The sequence below is a fragment of the Gastrolobium bilobum genome, unplaced genomic scaffold, assembly GCF_033153095.1.
Source record: "Gastrolobium bilobum isolate Gb01-03AN ecotype WA unplaced genomic scaffold, APGP_CSIRO_Gbil_v1 utg7201, whole genome shotgun sequence".
Lineage (NCBI taxonomy): Eukaryota > Viridiplantae > Streptophyta > Magnoliopsida > Fabales > Fabaceae > Gastrolobium > Gastrolobium bilobum.
The window spans coordinates 316,821-338,557 of record NW_026897562.1 but is presented as its reverse complement, the minus strand read 5'-3'; the positions used below and the strand labels follow the sequence as shown (position 1 = coordinate 338,557).

Below are 21,737 nucleotides of genomic sequence, written 5' to 3'. Positions count from 1 at the left end.
GCTCGTCATTTGTTTAGGGTACCTACAATGAAACATGTCAGCATTTAACTATATGAAACATGTCATGATGGTAATGAAAACTTGCAACATAAGCGCTGTAAACCAAAAGCAAACTTTTGCCCCATACAAACTTTTCAAACAAAAAAATTCACACAATGCAAAAAAAATAAACCTTAGTAGATTAGGGTTACAAAACCTACAACAAACGCTTTGATTAGAGTTCACAAATTCGGACAACAAACAAATACAAAAAATTCCTAAACCTAAAACACAATGCAAGTTAAGAAACCTTACCTATCCTTCAGATTTCACGATTTGGACCAAATTTGGGGGCAATCCACACGCCTAAAGGAAGGGTTTGGGGCGTTCTTCAGCTGCTCCTGCGGATTTGGGGTTTGAGCCGCCTCCTTAGTCGATTAGGTCATCCTACTCCCCCTCTGCCGAATGGGGGGTTTTTAAAAAACAAATCCGTCGATATTTAGTCGACTAAATATCGATACTTAGTCGACTAAATATCCCAAAAATGTAGTCGATTAAGATGATTTTTTAGTCGACTAAATTTGCGGTAGTCCACTTTCTGAAGATTGACCATTTGCTCGACTAAAACAGCAAGGTAGTCGACTAAAAGGGGGCAGGTTGGTGGATAGTTCTTGATCAGGGGAAAATTGGTTATTAATTAATTAATGAGGGGCAAAAGGGTCAAAAAGCCCGAGGTATTGCACAAACAAAATTAATATATTTTATTAAGTTTTGCACACCTCAGAATGTGGGTAGGTTTCAAGTGGGAAAGATGTGATGCTGACATGCTGTCTAAATGTTTACTAACGATAATTCTAAAATGTTCCATGTGAGCCAGGCAAACGAAATGAGTCACCAAAACCACAAACTCATCCAATGACTCTCTGAATTATGAAACAACACATTTAAGATGAATCAGATTTCTTGTGTGAAAAGACTAACTGTCATCACTGATTGCAAGTGTCAAGAACCCCCTAAAAGGAGAAAAATCGACAAGCACTCAATATATATTAAAGAACCAATATTTCTAAATTATATCACCAACCACTTTTAACTAATTGCCAAAATGGAGATTCTATTAACATTTTGGTATGTATTATTAACAATTCCTTTATCCCATTCTGCCTCTGCCTCAGCTCCTCCTTCAATGCCCATGATTAGCATCCCACTATACCACAAGGGAATGCTCAATGAAACTGCTATGGCCTCTGCAGGAGTTCATTTCCACCCTCAAATGGAAGCCGTAGCAGATATATACCCTGCTGATGATGCCTATGCAATATTCTTGGGGATTGGTACACCAGTGCAAATTGTACTAGTTAGAATGGACACAGGGAGCCCCATCACATGGTCCCAATGCGACCCTTGCAGCAACTGTTACCCCATGCAGCGCCCTCCCTTTAATACAAAGGCCTCAAGTACCTTCAGAGAACTTGGCTGTTATTCTGACACATGCTTGATCCCAATGATGAGGATCCTTTTTGGAAACTGCACAGAATGGACATGTAGATACAATGTGAAATATGGTAAGGAATCTCGCTCCTTTGGTATGATGGTAACTGATACACTTAACTTTGAGCATTCAAATACAGAGGTTAATGACTTCATCATGGGGTGTGGAGATTCTTATGAGGGCCCATTTAGGACACAGTTCTCAGGAGTTTTAGGTCTAGGACGTGGTCCACTTTCAGTTCAAAGTCAACTCCATGCAAAGGCTTTTTCTTTTTGCCTTGTGAGTCCTGGATCAGATAAACCATCCTCTCTAGAGTTTTATGACACAACACCTTCAGAAGATGATCAACATGGTGTTGGAAACAGTTCCATTATGGTTCCTTTGAGAGAGAACAGTAGATACCCTTACTATTACTTTGTGCAGTTTGTGGGTATAAGCATTAATGGGTTTATGCTAGATATTCAATCTACAGTTTGGGGTTATGGACTGAACTATGATGGTGGGGTTATTATAGATACAGGAACAACGCTAACTTATTTACCAAGTGATGCGTATAGTGTGTTCAGGTCAGAGATACGCAGAACAGATACCAACCTTACAAAGAAGACAGGACAACAGGGTTTAGAGTTTTGTTATAAAGATGATCCATCCAATGTCTATCCAACCATTGAACTTTACTTCGAAAATGGCGATATTTCGGGCGAAAATTTTGTGTCTTTCAAGTTGAACAATGACCAAATGCTTTTTAGAACAGAAGAAGGCGCAGTTTGCCTGTCATTTGCAGAACAAAAAAATTCTGCCCTTACGGTCATTGGTAGTAACCAACTCCAAGGAACACAATTGACTTATGATCTAGTTAATGAGATCCTAGTCTTCTCATATAATAAATGTTAGAAGATTAATAGAACCAATGGTTGTTTAATAGAGAATTATTTTTGGTCCTCATACTTCAGTTTGGCATTTGAACGTAATACACCCATTTAGGATGTTTGGCATTGTTCATAATTTGAACGTAAGCACAAAACTTGTTTACAATTTATTTTGGAATTCACAATATAAAATGAAATAAATTCACTAAAATATAACACAAGGAATAAATCTCGAGATGTAATGACTGCGTCTTGAACCTGGATCTATGCATACCTCCTCAAACATTATTTTGAGTGAAAGTAACACATAACACACATTCTTTCTACCAATTAATTTGTGGTCACCAAAATGGTGTGCAAAATAACTGCAATATATATATATATATATATAATGCTTCGGAGTTATTGCATATAAATTATCTGCATTTATTACCAAAACGACGTCATTTTGGTATTGAAATCTTAAAAAATTATAAATATAAAGACTATTATAACCCTGAAATAAATTAAAATTATAGAAACACCATGATTTCCGCCCGAAAACGACGTCGTATTAGGTTTACTGCAGATAACTTATCTGCAGTAACTGCAGAAAAAATGAATATATATATATATATATATATATATATATATATATATATATATATATGGAGAAAAGGTGTGTCATTTTAAATAACACATCTTGTGTACTTTTATTCTTACAAAAAAGTGAGACCCACATCTTTAAAACTTTTCCCCCCATTCTTTCTCTTATAATCTATCTCTTTTTCTAACTTAAAATAATACATATTGTTTCCGTAATATATATATATATATATATAGAGAGAGAGAGAGAGAAACGCGCGCACACACACGTTTAACTAAGTATAATTAAATTTTAGTAGTTTTAATTAAACTTCAATGCTATGCTGAGTGCATATGCAAAAAACTATGTGCATATTTTCCTTCGGTAGACTATTTCTTTCTCTATGTCTAAAGAGACCCACATGCAGTCATGTAGTTCAAATTCTGACGTGAATATGCAACAAGAAAATAACTACCATAAAAATCATTTCTAAGATACTGATCAGCTTTCCATCTTTCTTATCCGCGAAATCTCTTCGTTATATACATTACTCTCCCGTCTTTAATACTTATACATTACGTCAGGAATGGATAAATAGATCTGGTAATTGGAAGAGTGGTAAGAGAGATAGAGGTTGTTCATAGGACTGGGAAGGTAAAAACTGTGCAGGAAAATACCAGCTCTACATATTTTACCATTTTAGTCCTAGAAGAGATATTCAAAATGTCCAACATTATAAGTACGTAGAAGTTAACATTTTCACACACGCTAACTTGTTTTCATGTTTCCTGATCCCTTGTATATAAGGAGTTGAATTTATGTCTATAATATATATCTAACCTGTAATGGTAAGATTACAAGCTGGCAAAGCTAAAAGGAGATGCAAGAGGGCTATTGTAGTATAAAGAGGATTCATCCCTTATTCAAAAGTCATTGTTACAACTGTGGTTTAATGGAGAAACACAAAGTTGTATTCACTCCCACATCTAGCTAATTGTAAGAGAACATAATCACATTGGATAACAAAATCCATTGTCATCCATTAACCTCCGAGCCTACGTCCATTTGTATAGCTAATGAGGAAAAAATATTACATCTCGGAAATCGTCAATCACAGATATGAAGGTGCTACGAATTGTTTTCTTTTGTTGGGAGGAAGAATTGAAACATAAATATTTCCTAAAAAGAAAAGCAACGGAACTTTTGATACAACGACACAACTTACAAGGGTATTAAATGGGCTACCATGCCATGAAAAGTGCCATGCATTTACAATAGCTTAGAGAGACAGGGTGGTCTGTGGCTCCCCTTATCACCTGGGCCCAAGCTACCTATGCTCTGTACTTTGGCCTAACCTGCGAGTAGGGCTCCTTCTAGCTGTAGATGGAGACATGAAAAGCTTTCTAACCGAACCAATAGGGTCATCAACCTGCATGTTGGACACATGGTAAGATATTGAACCTCCTCATATGATAACTCCACTAGCAACAGGACATGTGCAGAAGTTCACAAAACTTTAAAAACAGTTTGAGAGGTACTTCCACAAATATCAGCAAACATGTATAAAATTGAGATTATACCAAGATTAAAATGTATCAATTTATAGTCTTCTTTGGATTATTATTATTATTATTATTATTATTATTATTAAAGAGAATAAATTCGTTAAGATGAAGCAAAAAAATTACAAAGAGGAAGCAAAAGTACAAAATAGAAGAGGAGAAAAAAGAGATAATCAAAGGGACAAAGCTACCAAATACCTTATCATATACTAGGGAAACCCCATTAAAAAAGGTATGTTTATGCCTAATCTTATCCCCATTAAGAAGGTCTGCTTATGTTTTATTAACATCAGCATCATTTATTCTACTTTGCATAATTGAACAAACGACTATTTAAGCAAACAGGTTAACCTTGGGCTCTAGTAAACAATCTTACCCATATATTTAACTTTTTGGTTTTCATTCAACTACCAAGTATGAGTTTGTCAAAGAATGGATTGCATAATATTCAAATAAAAATGATGTAATGTCATTTCAAGCACTCTTGTCCATCCATGATTTCCATCCACCACTTGGCTATTTAGTTTAGTTACCAATCCATTCTTCCAATGATTATGATATGAACCCACCTAAGATGCGAGTGTATCATAGGAAGCATTTCAGGGGATCTCATTCATTTGCTGATTCAGCAGCCAATGGGAGGGAATCTGTTACTGAAAACGGTTAGAGGAGGCATGCGAAGTAAGGCTTGGGTAGAAGGCTATCTGTAGTGGAATGTCAAGTGTGAGCGATAATTTTTGGGTCTGGACTTGTTGGGACTTAGGCCTTGGGAGAGAACCAGAGCTCTCTCTGTCTCTGGAATGTTATTTTCTTTTCTTATACTTCCTTTAATTCTGTTACAGTTTAGTGTAATTACATTTCTCAGATCTGGATGTTCAGATATATAATTACAGAAATACAAATTTCCTGTTTCCTTTAATCTGTTGATTCTATTTGGTTCCTGTTTGTTACATATTATTGCAAGAGTAAGATTCATAAGAAATACCTTGACAATGGATGTCGAGGATGGAGATTTATTTGGTGAATGCCGCAAACGGTTTTTCTGATGATACAAAGCAAACAGTGTTTGTTGCCATCCGGGTTCCCCAACCCCATCATTTATTGATGCAATCCAGGGGCAGAAGTGTCTGTGCTGCTTGATTGGATCAAATGCCATTGCTTTATCAGACAGTACAGGTCTAAGATCTTTCCCTGGGAAGAAAAGAGAATATTCTTAAACTTTTCATTTATCTTATAAATTAAGGGAAATGACAGGTCACCTATAGTGTCATGACAAAATAGACAAAATGATGCAATTGCCATTCATAATTTATATTGAAAGATGTAAAACAAAGATTTTTCTGAAAATTGATACATTTGATTTACACTGATAGTGGATATTTATACAAGAGTAAATGAGAAAAAAATGGATAAGAATGACTCAGCAATGAGTCATCAGCCCTATCCTATCTATAGAAGCACATTCAAAAAATTAAATTCCTATTAAAGGAAAAAAATCACTAATTATTAGGAAATAAAAGTGGAAAGATTTTCTACACTCCCCTCAAGTTGGGAGATAGATATTGGTCATTCCCAACTTGACAATCAAATCTTCAAATGCTGGTCTATGCAGACTTTTATATCTGCAATTTGTTCTTTGGTGGGGATGTATGTCATGCACACACTTCCATCATCTAATTTTTCTTTGATGAGGTGACGATCGACTTCAACATGCTTCGTTCTGTATGAACTGGATTCTGAGCAATGCTTACAGCTGCCTTATTATCAGAATACAGTCTTATGGCTAGATAATAGTTGATCTTCAATTCTTCAAGAAGTCTTCTTAGCCAAATTCCTTCACACACTACATAAGCAAGTGCTACACTACTCCTCGCAAGAACAATTTGCTTTTTACTCCCTGTCACTAGATTGCCCCATACATAGGTGCAATATCCCGAAGTAGATTTTCTATCAATAGCAGAACCTGCCTAATCAGCATCAATAAAGATTTCAACCATCCTATTGTATCCCTTGTTAAAGAAGAGTCCCCTACCAGGTGTATTTTTGAGATACCTCAGGAACCTCTACACTGCCAGGAATCCACTTCGAAGTCCAGTTCCAGCAGCCCAAAATGTCCACACTCTAATAACCTGCATCTTTCGATTGCTTTACGAAAAGGTACTAGATCTTCCACTGCCCATCCTATTTCTCAACATATCTCCTATGATAAATTGTCTCCAGGTTTCCGTGCATTCAACACAATGTTGGATAGTACAAGAATACCACGAAACATTCAGAAGGTTGAGGATCCCAAATGGAGGAATGTTGTACTTGAAGAAATGGACCCTAGAAAAAAATGGAACTTGGGAAACAATGGAATTATCAAGAGGAAAACAAACAGTGGGATGCAAATGGGTATTTAATGTTAAATTTAACGCTAATGGCAGTATCAACAACTACAAGGCAAGATTGGTAGCAAAAAGGTTCATCCTAACATATGGGATAGACTATCAAGAGACCTTTGCCCCAATAGCCAAGCTCAACAATATACGAGTTCTTCTGACCTTGGCAGCTAATCTTAATTGGCCCCTATAGCTGTTGGATGTGAAAAATGCATTCTTGAATGGTGACCTACATGAGGAATTGTACATGGATCCTGCACCAGTTTTTGAGAAAGTAGTTAGCTAAGTGTGTAAGTTGAAAAAAGGGGAGTTTCGGGACATGAACTTTGATGAATAATGCCATGGTGGGAGAGATAATCTCCAAAGACTGAATTGAAGTATTCTTTACCATTGTCGGTACAGAGGACTTTGATGGAGGTAGAGAATTGAGTTTGTATCATAGCATGAAAATTACGGAAGACTAGTGCAGTGTCTGATTTTTCTTTCAGAAGGTAGACCCAACAAACCCCGGTATGATCATCAATGAAGGCGATAAACCACCGAGCACCTGGAATGTTTTTTTTCACAAGATCGTCCCCATATATCACTATGGATGAGGGAGAAAGGGGAAGATTCTTTATAAGTCGTGGGAGGATATATGACTTGAGAGTGTCTTGCGAGTGGACAAATATCACAAGAGAAAGAACTAACATTACTAGTACAAAGAAGATCTGGTATCAACTTTTGAAGATAATGAAAATTGGGGTGGCCTAATCTACGATGCCACAACATTGCATCAGTACTAGAATCAAAACTAAAACCCGGGAGGCAGCTTTCCACGAAGTCAGCTTGAGTCTTCACAGGAGTTAGCTCTTCAAAGTAGTGAATTCCCCCGTCCTCTCTAGCACTACCAATCATCCGCTCCGAGCCCTATTCTTGAAAAACACACCCATGAATTGAGAACGCTATAACGCAATCAAGTTCAGATGTGAATTTACTAATAAAATTGAGGTTACACGACAAAGTCGGCACATGTAAAATAAAAGTCAACATAATATCCTCATAAAGTTTATAAAGAAACAATTCAACCCAAAAGCTTAAGCTGTTGGGTGAGGCTATATTAACGGTTTTGAGGATCGAACCTGGGACACGAGACTCTGATACCATATAAAGAATCAATTCAACCCAAAAGCTTAAGCTGTTGGGTGAGGCTATATTAACGGTTTTGAGGATAAATGGGCTCTTGTGTGAGAGGGCGTGTTGAGATATATAGTCCCACATTGGTTGTATGTGCAACTAATGTGAAGTTTATAAGGCCTTGGGCACTCCCACCCTTTGAGCTAGCTTTTGGGGTAGTATATCCCAAGATTCTTTACAAAGTTTAACCGACCCCTTTCCTGCGATTTGTGAAAAACTTCCATCTGCTAGTTTTACTCGAGAGGTCTCATAACATGGAATGTAAGAGCAAAACAATGTTGAATCACCTATCATGTGATCGGATGCACCAGAATCAAGAATCCAACAGGTGTTATTGTAGACATGAAAGGCAGTACCTTGTTGGGCCACAAAACTGGTTATTTGCAATGCCAAACTTTTTTCAGATGACGGTGTGTTAGCTACAGCGGAAGAGACGAGTGAAGCCATGAGAGAAGACAAAGTTTACCCATGTAAAGAACCATTTCAACCCACAAGCTTAAGTTGTTAGGTGAAGGCCTTTTTAATGGTTTATATTATTCTCTAACACGCCCCCTCACACGAGAGCTCATTGGAGTTGAAGGGTGGATGATGTATCAAGTCTAGCCTACCTGTTCTAAGAAATTCTACAAGAAAAAGTGGGCAACTGTGAAGATCGGACCCGAGACATGAGACTCTAATACCAATTGTTGGGCTGTGCAGGGGGAGCTTATGGCGGAAAGAGACCGCCAACCATGGGCCAAGTGAGCAATGACATTAAGTGGACTTGGAACACCACAATCAAACCCAAAACCTTAAGGCATTAGGTGTATGGGTCATTCCACTTATATGGTGCTCACTTAGTCCATTCTTAACCAATGTGGGACTTTTTCACTCCATTATTCACACCATGGACCAATCAACCATTAGCTCTGATACCAAGTAAAGATTGAATAATAGAATAATTGTATGTTACAATGTACAAGAGCTCTCTATTAAAAGAGACTAAATGACCTAATAGGCTAAGCCCACAAGATGTGGGACTATATACACTGAATTATTCTAAAAACTACTCTAACACTCCCCCTCAAGCTGGTGCGTATATATTGTAAGCACCCAGCTTGCCGCAAATGTATTCAACCCGAGGACCTCTCAGAGTTTTAGTAAAGACATCTACGAGTTGATCATTGGAGTTGACAAATGCCGTTTTGATTTCTCCTGACTGAATCTTTTCTTGAATGAAATGACAATCAATCTCTATATGTTTGGTTCTCTTATGAAAATACAAGATTAGATGATATATGTAGCGCAGCTTGATTGTCACAAATGAGTGTTATGGGTTGTTTCTATTCACAAAGATGGAGTTCCCAAATCAACTGCTTTAACCAGATTAGCTCGAAGGTAGCAACTCCCATTGCACGATACTCGGCCTCTACACTAGAACGGGCAACAACAGTTTGTTTCTTACTTTTCCAAGAAATCAGATTTCCTCCAAAGAAGACACAATAGCCTGAAGTAGAGAGCCTATCTGAGGGTGATCCTGCCCAATCGACATCTAAATAACCACAAATTTCTGTATTTCCCTGATCTGAATATAATAAGCCTTTCTCGGGTGCTCCTTTGATGTACCAGAGGATCCTCACAGCAGCATCTCAATGAGAATCATAGGGAGAGTCAAGGAACTGACTAACTACACTAACAACAAAATAAATGTCCGGCCTAGTCACAGTGAGATAATTAAGCTTCCTAATCATTCCCAGGATCAAATAATGGCTCTCCCTATCCGGGTAGTAATTTGATAGTAGAATCCATGGGTGTATTAATCGACTTACACCCCAACATACCAGTCTCCTCCAGGATATCTAAGACATTTCCTTTGACAGATAGAAATTCCTTGTCTAGACTATGCTACTTCAATTCCTAAGAAGTAACGGAGCTTACCAAGATCCTTCGTTTGAAATTGACTGAACAAATACTGTTTTAACTGGTGAATCTCGTCTTGATCACTTCCAATGAGAATAATGTCATCAACATAGACTAACAGATAGATGCACTTGTCAGGAGATGTGAGCCTATAAAACACAGAATGATCAACCTTACTGCAGATTAAGCTAAAAGCCAAAACGGCAGAACTGAAACAGCTGAACCATGCCCGAGGAGACTGCTTGAGGCCATATAAGGATTTATGAAGGCTGCATACCTTCCCAGACTCTCCCTGAGCAATAAACCCAGGTGGTTGCTCCACGTAAACCTCTTTTTGTAAATCACCATGAAGAAAAGCATTTTTAATGTTTAGTTGAAGGAGTGGCCAGTAACGAACAGCAACAAGGGCAAGAAACATACGAACAAACGCCATCTTAGCAACAAGAGAGAACTATAGTCAAGACCAAAAATCTTAGTAAAACCCTTGGCGACTAAGCGTGCCTTGAGACGATCAATATGGCCATCAGGCCCAACCTTGACATTAAAAACCTACCGGCAACCAACAATAGACTTCTCCGGAGGAATAGGAACAAGATCTCAAGTGTCATTGAAATGAAAAGCAGTCATCTCATCAAGCATCGCTTGGCGCCACCCTGGATGGGAAAGTGTTTCACCTGTGGTCTTAGGAATAGAGATAGAATAAATACTAGAAACAAAGGTGAAATGAGGAATAGAAAAACAGTCATAGCTTAAAAAGGTATACAGAGGATAAGGGTTACGAGTAGTACACATACATTTTCTTTGGGCAATGAGAAAAGCCTCTGGTATAGGAGCCGGAGGGGAAGAGGTGACAAGAGAAGGCGATGAGTCACCCGGGGTCAAGTCCGCAGGAGGCACTTTCTGACGACGCTAATAGGTGAGAAAAGGACGATCCTTGGGGATGGAGGAACTTTTCTCTGGAAGAGAGTCACCTGCAGCTGGTAAAGACAAGTCAAGAAAAGGAACAAGAAGAACCTGATCAACCTGTGATAACTGAGATGGATTAGAATGAAAGGGTGGTTGATCAAGAAAAGTGACATCAGCGGAAACAATATAGCGCTTAAGATCAGGAGAATAACAATGATAACCCTTTTGAAGACGAGCATAACCAAGAAAAATACACTTAAAGGCTTTGGATGTTAACTTGTCCTTACCAGGAGTGAGATCATGAACAAAACAAGTACAACCAAAGACATGTGGATATAGAGGATAAAGAGGAGCATCTGAAAACAATAGGTTATAGGGAATGTCATTGTTAAGCACAGAGGAAGGCATGCGATTGATGAAAAAACAAGAGGTGAGTACGGCATCCGCCCAAAAGTGAATAGGAACCTTCATGTGAATAAGAAGGATACAGGCAGTTTCAATGAAATGCCTGATTTTACATTCGACCACCCCATTTTGTTGTGAAGTGTGAGGACAAGTGGTCTGGTGTAAAGTACCTTGTATAGCCAAGAAATTAGAAAAGTCAAAAGAAACATATTCCTTAGTATGATCACTACGTAAAATACAAATAGAAACACCAAATTGAGTATGAACCTCAGCAGAGAACTTTTTATAAATGGAGAATAACTCAGAACGATTTTTCATTAAATAAACTCAGGTACAATGGGAATAATCATCAATAAAAGTAACACAATACAGAAAACCTAAAACAGACAAAGTACGACTTGGACCCCAAATATCTGAATAAATAAGAGAGAAGGGAGCATCAGCTCGTTTACTGACTCAACTAACAAAGGATGAACGTGGGTGTTTCCCTTGTTGACACGAAGGACAATCTAAAGATTGAATACCAGATAAAAGAGGAACCATCTTTTGCAATTTTGAAAGACTTGGATGACCAAGGCGACTGTGGATAAGTTGTGGAGATTCTGTGAGAGCACATGAATGGTTAGAGAAAGTAATGGTGCACGTGAGGGAGTGGACCAATTGGCTAACAGAAATTAAGTTATAAAGGATGTCAAGGATGTAATAGACGGATGTTAAGGTCAAGGTAGAGGTCGGACGAGCTTGTCCAATCCCACGAACTAGGGCTTTGGTTCCATCAGCAAGGGTAAAAGAAGGTAAATGATCAGAATAAGTAAGAGACATAAATAGTTCCTTATTACCACAAAGATGATCGGTAGCACCCGAGTCAAATATCCATGTAATCAAACCATTAAAAATACCCTCACCCAACACCTTAAGGTTTTGGGTTGAAGTGGTTCTTTATATGGTATAAGAGTCTTGTGTCCCGAGTTCGATCTTCACCGCCCCCACTTTTTCTTATGGAATTTCTTAGCACAGGTAGGCTGGGCCTGATGCATCATCCACCCTTTAAGCCCAATGGGCTCTTGTGTGAGGGGGTGTGTTAATGTATAATATAAACCATTAAAGAGACCTTCACCTAACAGCTTAAGCTTTTGATTTGAAATGGTTTATATTATTCTCTAACAACCCAGAAAAGTCACTGGGAAAAACAGAAAAGTCGCTAGGAAATTTTTTCAACGGCCTCTAAGATGGTGATTGGCTAGGTTCTGCTCAAAATTTGATTCTGCGTTGACTGGTGCCCTCACTTTGGTGATTAGGCCTTCACAGATGAAGATTTCGGCAAAAAATAGCAACAAGCTTGGGGTTTTTTCGTGAAAAACAATGGAATTTTTTAAAGGCATTTCTAAATGGCTTGAGAACAGTGGAACAAATTGCGTGAGATTCGATGAACATTGTTTCCGGCGTGAACAGTGTCTCCGGCGGACAACACAAATAGTGCGCGAATAGTGTTTCAAGTAGGAACAGTGCGTGTTTGGCTAGGACCGAACTAGGGTTTTTTATGGATGGAACATAACCCAGCTCTTGATACCATATTGAAAGATGTAAAATAAAGGTTTTTCTAAAAATTGATACATTTGATTTACACTGATAGTGGGTATTTATACAAGAGTAAATGAGAAAAAATAGATAAAAATGACTCAGCAATGAGTCATCAGCCTTATCCTATCTGTAAAGAACCAATTCAACCCAAAAGCTTAAGCTGTTGGGTGAGGCTACATTAATGATTTTATATATCTCAACACGCTCCCTCACACGAAAGCCCACTGGGCTTGAAGGGTGGACAATACACAAGCCCAGCTACCTGTGCTAAGAAGTTCCACAAGAGAAAGTGGGGGGCGGTGAGGATCGAACCCAAGACACGAGGCTCTGATACCATGTAAAGAACCAATTCAACCCAAAAGCTTAAGTTGTTGGGTGAGGCTACATTAATGATTTTATATATCTCAACACTATCCATACATGCAAATTCAAAAAGTCAAATTCCTATTAAAGGAAAAAATCAATCATTAATTAATAGGAAATAAAAGTGGAAAGATTTTCTACAATTTATGTCATTCAGCAGTAAATGAACAATTAAGTATAGACTACTGCACAAGTGAAAGAACTAGGGACACAAAAAAAAATGCATGTATAATGCAATCCATATTCGATGGTCATTATTTACAATGGAACTAAACAAAGTGCTTACCTAAAGTACAATTTACTTCTTCATTGTTCATGGGATTCTCTAATCTGTCTTTGACACTGACCCCATAATTTTTAAGACTACTGACTTTTCCACCCGAAGTTTTCTGTGAAACAGAAATTGCTTCACCATCTGTTAAGTCTTTCTGCACCAGCAATATAACAATTAAAATGGACTTCCAAGCAAGATGCCATACCAGACAGAAGACTATTTAAGAACAACCAAAGTAACTTATGTATTGCAACATATTTTTGCTTCTCAATTTTGTTACAAATTGCAATTACCAGCTGCAAGAAGCAGTCAAATTTTCTACTGAAATCAATATATCAAATTAACTGTCTGTTTGACATAAAGAATCTCTAACCTGAGAGCTACTAGGATCTCCTGCATTGAAGCTGTTCAATCCATCAGCCCCTGTGTGTATAAGCATCTTATCATTATCACTGGAAGGCTGTCCTGTATAATGGGTGCCCTTTGTAACATCATCTACTATAACTGATTCATGAATACTTGCTTGAGAATCAGTTTGACAATCCAAAATTTCCCTTATTTCAGATGGTACAAGAACAAGTTGTCCGGTAGAAGCATTAATTGCTTCATCCTTGTTCACCTGAATCCTTCTTTTCTTCTGTGAATTAGATTGAATACCATCTTCATCAACAAAAGCGTGATCTCCAAAATCAGAATCATAAGACAGCCGAGCCCTTAAATTCTGACCAATAACAGGAAAAGATATTATTGCTTTAAAATTTTGCTCTGTTGGGGGAGGACCACCAGCAATTGTCATCTTTAGACTTGAAGTTATATCCTTCGATGATGTTGCAACATCTGAAATGTCGTTAGTTACACCCTGCCTATTATCAAGATCACTTATATTTAATAAATTGTTTGTCCCCGAATCATTTTTGCCATTCAGTTCTGTATATCCTACTAATCTGATTAATTCAACAGGCTTAGGAACTGTACCAAATGCCCACAATCCAACAGTAGCTCCACACAGGCTACAATCTAAAACTACAGAATTGGGATCCATTTGTTCTCTTCTAGGATCCTTTGAATTTTCATCTATTTTCAAACTTTCACCAGTATTAGTGGATTGGACAATGAGGCTATTACTCTTCATGCCACCAACTACTTGAGAGTCTAGAATAGCATTACTTTTAGCAGACTGATCCGATGCATCCTTGCAATCAACTTGGTAACATAGAGCACGGGGATTCCAACCACATAAACTTAAGAGCTTTTGAGCCTTCAAAATTTAAAAACACCATTAAGCATCATCTAAAAGGGGAGGAAACAAAGAAATGAAGTATATTTGAGATGTCAAAAGAAGAATAAGATAATGAAAGTCTATTAATATTAATTGAATGAATCTGTCTTACGTACCAATGGTGACAAGAAAAATAAGGGTAAACCAGTATTTGTGCTAAAGAATGATCCGGAAGTCCAAATAAAGGAATTGACCTTATAGGGGGCATTGGACTTCCATGGAGGTTTATAAGATGGGAAGTAGCTCTATTCAATGGATGAATTGGAAATTGGAAAAAGGATTTGCAAGCAAAATCCCAAGAAGGTTTTCAGAAAATTCTCTATTATTTCAGTTGCAAAAAATGTGGGAATTCAAAGAAAAATGGGAAACTTAAATGCTATAGAATTTCCGGATAAGAAAGCTATTTAGGGAAGAAAGAACATAAAGACATGGGAAAGCATCTCTAAATAAGAAATCTCCTATCCAATGGTCCATGCCAAAAATTGACATGAGAACCATGACCTACCTTCAGGGAAAACAAAAACCTAAAGGAAGCATATCCCTATAAACTAGACAAAAATGTGAAGCACGGATTGCTGTATTGGTATCCCACCCATTTTGATTTAATCTATACTGACTTCACATAGCCAGTGCCAAAGGGAGCAGGGTTCAAATATAGAAATAATTTATTATGTTTTATATTTTAAATATAAAATAAAATTATACTTACACAAAAAATATATGTATTATTTTACATCTTATTTAATTAAAAAATAGATAAAATATGTTAATGAAGATAATAACAAAAACAGAAAACCCCAGTTTCAGCCCACACAAGCAATGTCAAGCAAGCCCAATCTTTCCCAGACTCAGAAATCGGAAACCCTAATTTCAGTTTTGGAGAGAGTCGCCACCACACGAGACAAAAATACATTGTCTTGTATCAGAGGCTAGGGATTTGCACAGGGGCAGTCACTAGAGAAAGGCTCGAACGCAATGGAGAGATGGTTCTGTCACTTGGGTAGGGTTAGCAGGTTTCCCTCTTCTCTCTTTGTTAAATTCTCCTGGAGTATATGAAAGATAAACAGGTTCTGGGTATATGAAAGAGAAATGGGTTCTCTTTTCGCAGATCATCCGAAGCGGTAAAATCGCACGATTTCACCGTTTTTTTTATGTTGCTCGGCAATCCTATGTGATCTCAGACAAACACGATCCTACAACCGAGTTGGATCGTCCATGTCAAAAGAACTCATAGGATCATATGATCATACGAATTGGCATACGATTTTGACTACCTTATTCAGGACGATAATAAACCTCCCAACCTCCCAACTCACTAAATGACCATGTATGATGTATCGCATAGAAGCAAACATAGAAAGTGGTAGAATGGACAAATTCTAGCTTATAAGAAAATTGTCAGGTTCACTCAGAAGTACAAAGAACAATAACACGAATCAATTGTCAGGTTCATGCTTAGCCTACTAAGAACAATAAGAATTCTTAAATCTTAACATCCTAACAAAACATGTTATACCTGATAATACGACTTCAATTCATGTTGACTACTGAGACTTTCTATCCCAGAACTGTTTGCAGACTCATTTCCACATTCCAACATCAAAGACTGTTCAAGAAAATCTTCCAGTAATGGGTTTTTCATGTAATCTATTGCCGATGATGAAATACACGGAAGAGCTGATAGTTGCATGAAAGCAGAGCAACGTTCTCTAAAATTATCAACTAATACAGGGGGAGGTGTAGGTGGAAATCTTGCAAGTGTTTCATCACAGGTATTGTCAATCCACGGACAAAGTAATTTATGTCCATTATCCAGCTTTAAGCTGAAGACTAGGGCTGCCTTCTCCACTGAATAAAATACATTCTATTTAGGAATTTCATACAATCAAATGTTAATGTTAATTAAATAAAAATGAGAATAACAGAATACACTGCTGTTGATTCCAAGAAGCTGGCGTAGAAAAAAGAAGACGTGAACCACACACTTCACAGGCTATGGTGTCAATATCCACATTGATCCAACCTCTTCTAGCACAATTTACTGCACTCACTACCTGTAAGCATCATAAGTAAAAAGATATGACACAATAGCTTAGGGGAGATATCATATAGCAGTTCAGCTGTAGATAAAAAGTTTTGAACAATACAGCTGAATCATATATTGACAGAGGGAAGATGGGAAGCATGAGGCAATAGGCTTTCTTGAATAATAGATATTATATGCCATGACGCCACTGCCTTAAAAAAATGTATAAGGCTTTCAGCTAAACATTGTCAAAGAAAGACAATTTTCTAATTTAACAGAACTCTTGACATTCTTAAATAAATGCAAACAAATTTAGCAGACATAATTTAGTTTTCCTTCCTCCTAAAGAAATATGCATCCCTTCAACAGCATTTCCTATTCCTATAGATTGGTGGAGGACTGTTCAATTTCATCTACAAGATAGATCCACAAAATCCAAGGCCACAAGCTTCGAAATTATTTCCTCCTTCACAACATTTTTTCCTCCAAGATACACTATTATTCAATAGAGAAAACAAACAATAAAAGAAATAATTATTAGCTTAGCAATAATTCTTTCATATCAGAAATTCACTTCAGATTTTCTTTCAGCATTCCCCGAAAACACCAGATCATCTATTTCACATTTTTCAAGCATTCAAGCAATGAAACAAGTATTTCAGAACTTGCAGAAAACCCGAATCCTGCCATAACTAACTTCAATGCTGTTCATCACACCCCCATCCAAGTCATAACACCAAAATTCAATCTTCCATTTCCTCAAAACATAAAAGGGAGAACACACCTACTCAAAGCATTAGATCATAACCATGATGCCAGAATGCAGGTATGCATTAAAATTAAATTAAATAAAAGAACAAGAATGAGAACTTATTTTCTAAATAGGTAAAGAGATAGGGGGAAAAAAAAAACCTTGGGTTTAGCAAACCACGATATAGACTTAAAGGTGGCTAATCTTCTCATAAAGTCACCACGATCCCACGGTCTACATAACGGTGCTTGAGCTGTTGCCGATGAGGGTTGCTGTCTCTCACTACTCACATTTGGTTCTATTGTCATTAACCCTAATGAAGTTGACTGAAAAGGACGTTTCCTACCAGATAGTTGCACTTCAGAGGAGCTGCAAACAGAAATACACAATAACTGAAATTCAACAACCTATAATGATGTGGATAAATTTGTTATCACCAACTCGTGTTTCACTATTCTCCATAAGAATCCAGAAATACACATGTAAAGGTGAAGAGAACAGACACAAACGATTCTACAAGAGCAGCATTACAAAAAAAATTCATTGTTATTAAATGTGAAATGAAAATCGAATGAATAAAAGGAAGAGGAGATGATGGAAAGAACCTGGAGGGGGAAGAACGGAAGAGCTTGTCCATGATGGAATGGAACCTCTTGTCGGAATCGTGCGCCATCTCGATGTTAATGTTCGCTTTCTTCTATTCAATGAAATTGCGAAGCCGACTCAAGTTTCGCAGTTTTGATTTGGTTTCAAGCAAAGAAGCTGAGGGGCCGCGATAATGAATTTGAAGACCCACCCAGCAAGTATAAATCACAAGGCCCATTTCATCCTTCACTCTTTTTTTTTCTTTTCTTTTCTTTTCTTTTTTTCTATAGTGGGGTGTATTGGATTAGGATTCTAAAAGATTTTTTTTAACTAAAAAATCTTATAGATTTTAAAAGGCTATTTAGAATTGGAGAAACTTTAGGTGGTGTTTGGTTGGGGAGAAGTGAAAATTTTGATGGGTAACTGCATGTGGGTATCTGTCATTACCACGTTTGGTTGAAGGTTTTCACTTGATTTTCCCATCTAAACTAGATGGCTAGCAAAGGAGGAAGAGACCAAAAATTAGAGAAGTGCACTGTTGAGAAACCCCTTTGAAGATGTGGAATTGCTATTCAAAACTGGATAAATGAAAAAGTTTTTAATCACAGACAAGTTTACCCCTGCGATTCTTATCACAAACACCTCTAATCCATGTATGCTTTTTGTGAAACAGAGGCGTCTTTTCTCTATATTCTAATAGGGAATGTTGTCTTCCTCAATTGGGAAAAAAAGTTCCTACCATCTTCTAATTCAATGGTCCATATAGCAGTGATGAACTCTTAATAATTGGGACAATCAATAAAACCAAGGTTGTTTTACGAGGATAGTTTCGTAATTTCATTAAATTTTCCCATCAATATTTTATCTTCAACCAAACACACATTCAGAAATTTAATTCAATTTTCCTGGTAAAATTTTGCCCAACCAAACAACTTTTTTAAAACTTTCCTATCTAACTCACTTTTCCTCCAGATCCCTAGTATTTACATTTCTCTAGTATTATAAAATTTCTCCCCAACCAAACACTACCTTAAAGACTTTTTTTTTACAATCAAGATTTCATAAGATTGGATTTTAAAGAATTTTAAAGGATTTTAATAGAATTTTTAAAATTTGAAAGGACAATATGGATTTATAAGATTTTAAAAAACCATATGAATTTTAACAAACATTCAAAATTACAAGAGTCAACCTATTTTTGTTTACAACATTTTATAATCATATCTTAACCGTTGATTTTCGTCAATCAACGGTTATCATTCATTGCAAATTAAATATTAATTAATGAGTTTGATTTGCAAAAATAATAGCCATTGATTGACGGAAATCAACGGTTAAGATATGGTTGTAAAAAATTATAAATAAAAATAAGTTGTAAGTATAATCTTTCCCATAAAAAAAATAACAAAGAAATGCAATGAAATTAATAAAAAAAATAAAACCTAATATAATTTTCTCAATCAGTAAATTATAATATAATTTTAAACAAACATTCAAAATTACTAAACAACAGCTTTTTACATATCTAATGGGTTGAAAATTATGTTCTTCATTTGGTATCAAAGCTATGCATATATGATTATAAGACCCAATTTTTTTTAATTATAAAAATAATTCTAAATTTGCATATAGAACCTAAAGTTCATAATAAAATTTCGTTTGGAATTTTTTGCAATTGATCTTGAAAACTTTGGGGTTTTGTTTTACGTGATGAGAGTTTTCTAACCATATATCATATGCATATTTTCATTGAATATTCTAAGAAAAATTCGAATCTGAAATTTTGGGTTTAATTACATTAAAGTTTAGAAAATTTCTCAAAAAAATTTCAATCGATACATTGAAACCTTAAATTGCTTTGGGGCTTTTGAGAAACAAGATTTTAGTTATCTATTGACACAGAAATTGTTTGAAATCATTTTCTATAGTGAAGGAATTTTGTTCATGAATGTATTGTTACGAAATATAGGGTTCATATTATGAAAGTTTCAATCTTTCATTAAATTGATATTATTTCATTGATGTAAAACAAAAATTGGTTTGAGGGTTTAGTTCCCCTGTTATTTTTTCACTATTTTATGTTGTTTTTAATACAAAAAGCACACGTTTTATGCCAAGAATAATCGTGACCCATAGCTTGAAAAATCACTTTTTAAACCTCCAAAATTTCTCAGAAATGGCTCAAAAATATGTTTTTTTTTAGTTTTGACGAAACTCCCATGGCAAAACCCAATTTCGAGCAGTCAACCTGCCAAAGGAAGAAGAAAGCAATGCAACTGAAGAATCTCAAGAAATCCTAGGGGTTAGAGTGAGATTGTGAGAGAGGCATCCTATTTATATTTTTCACTAAAAAGTTTCACAAAATCCACACCAATTGAAAATCCATTAAAATCGTCGGATGTTTGAATACCACAAGATTGTGATTCCATTGTTTAAAATCCTGATTGAATACCAATGGATTTTTGAAGCCCTTTGTTGGGTTGAGTTGAAGCTCAAGGCTGAGGCAGAGCTTTTAAAATTGAAGCCCTTTGATGGGCTGAGCTCAAGGTCAAAGCCGAGCTTATAAATTTGAAACCCTTAGTTAGGCTGAGCTCAAGGTCGAGGCCGAGCTAATAATTTTGAAGCCCTTTGTTGGGCTGAGTTGAAGCTCAAGGCTGAGGCTGAGCTTTTAAACTTGAAGCCCTTCGTTGGGCTGAGCTCAAGGCTGAGGCCAAGCTAATAAACTTGAAGCCCTTCGTTGGCCTGAGCTCAAGGCTGAGGCCGAGCAAATAAATTTGAAGCCCTTAGTTGGGATGAGCTCAAGGCCGAGGCCGAGCTATTAAAGTTGAAGCCCTTCATTGGGCTGAGTTCGAGGCTGATGCCGAGCTTTTAAACTTGAAGCTCTTTGTTGGGCTGAGCTCAAGTCCGAGGCCGAGCTAATAGATTTGAAGCCCTTTATTAGGCTGAGCTCGAGGCTGATGCCGAGCTTTTAAACTTGAAGCCCATTGTTGGGCTGAGCTCAAGGCCGAGGCCGAGCTATTAAAGTTGAAGCCCTTCACTGGGCTGAGCTCGAGGCTGATGCCGAGCTTTTAAACTTGAAGCCTTTTGTTGGGCAGAGCTCAAGGCCGAGGCCGAGCCATTAAAGTTGAAGCTCTTCATTGGGCTGAGTTAGAGCTCAAGGCCGAGGCCGAGCTATTAAACTTGAAGCCCTTTGTTGGGCTGAGTTGAAGCTCAAGGTCGAGGCTGAGCTTTTAAAATTGAAGCCCTTTGTTGGGCTGAGCTGAAGGCCGAGGCCGAGCTAATAATTTTGAAGCCTTTCATTAGGCTGAGCTCGAGGCTGATGTCGAGCTTTTAAACTTGAAGCCCATTGTTGGGCTGAGCTCAATGCCGAGGCCTAGCTATTAAAGTTGAAACCCTTCACTGGACTGAGCTCGAGGCTGATGCCGAGCTTTTAAACTTGAAGCCCTTTATTGGGCTGGGCTCAAGACCGAGGCCGAGCTATTAAAGTTGAAGCCCTTCACTGGGCTGAGCTCGAGGCTGATGCCGAGCTTTTAAACTTGAAGCCCTTTATTGGGCTGGGCTCAAGGCCGAGGGCGAGCTATTAAAGTTGAAGCCCTTCACTGGGCTGAGCTCGAGGCTGATGCCGAGCTTTTAAACTTGAAGCC

The 21,737-nt window shown here is 37.3% G+C and overlaps 2 protein-coding genes across 2 annotated transcripts; one reads left to right on the top strand and one right to left on the bottom strand.

The window, feature by feature from the left end:
• The first annotated feature begins 1,084 nt into the window (after positions 1-1,084).
• Positions 1,085-2,365, top strand: LOC133308086 (protein ASPARTIC PROTEASE IN GUARD CELL 1-like). The gene has a single exon (XM_061508675.1). The coding sequence runs from the start codon at positions 1,085-1,087 to the stop codon at positions 2,363-2,365; it is 1,281 nt and encodes a 426-aa protein (XP_061364659.1).
• Positions 2,366-3,921: 1,556 nt separating this feature from the next.
• LOC133308089 (uncharacterized) lies at positions 3,922-18,204 on the bottom strand. The gene is made up of 8 exons (XM_061508681.1): positions 18,114-18,204; positions 17,670-17,877; positions 16,662-16,785; positions 16,248-16,579; positions 13,826-14,710; positions 13,465-13,606; positions 5,453-5,658; positions 3,922-4,334 (listed from the first exon to the last, which is right to left on the bottom strand). The coding sequence occupies exons 1-8, from the start codon at positions 18,179-18,181 to the stop codon at positions 4,233-4,235; spliced, it is 2,067 nt and encodes a 688-aa protein (XP_061364665.1). The 5' UTR covers positions 18,182-18,204; the 3' UTR covers positions 3,922-4,232.
• Between the last annotated feature and the right edge of the window lie 3,533 nt (positions 18,205-21,737).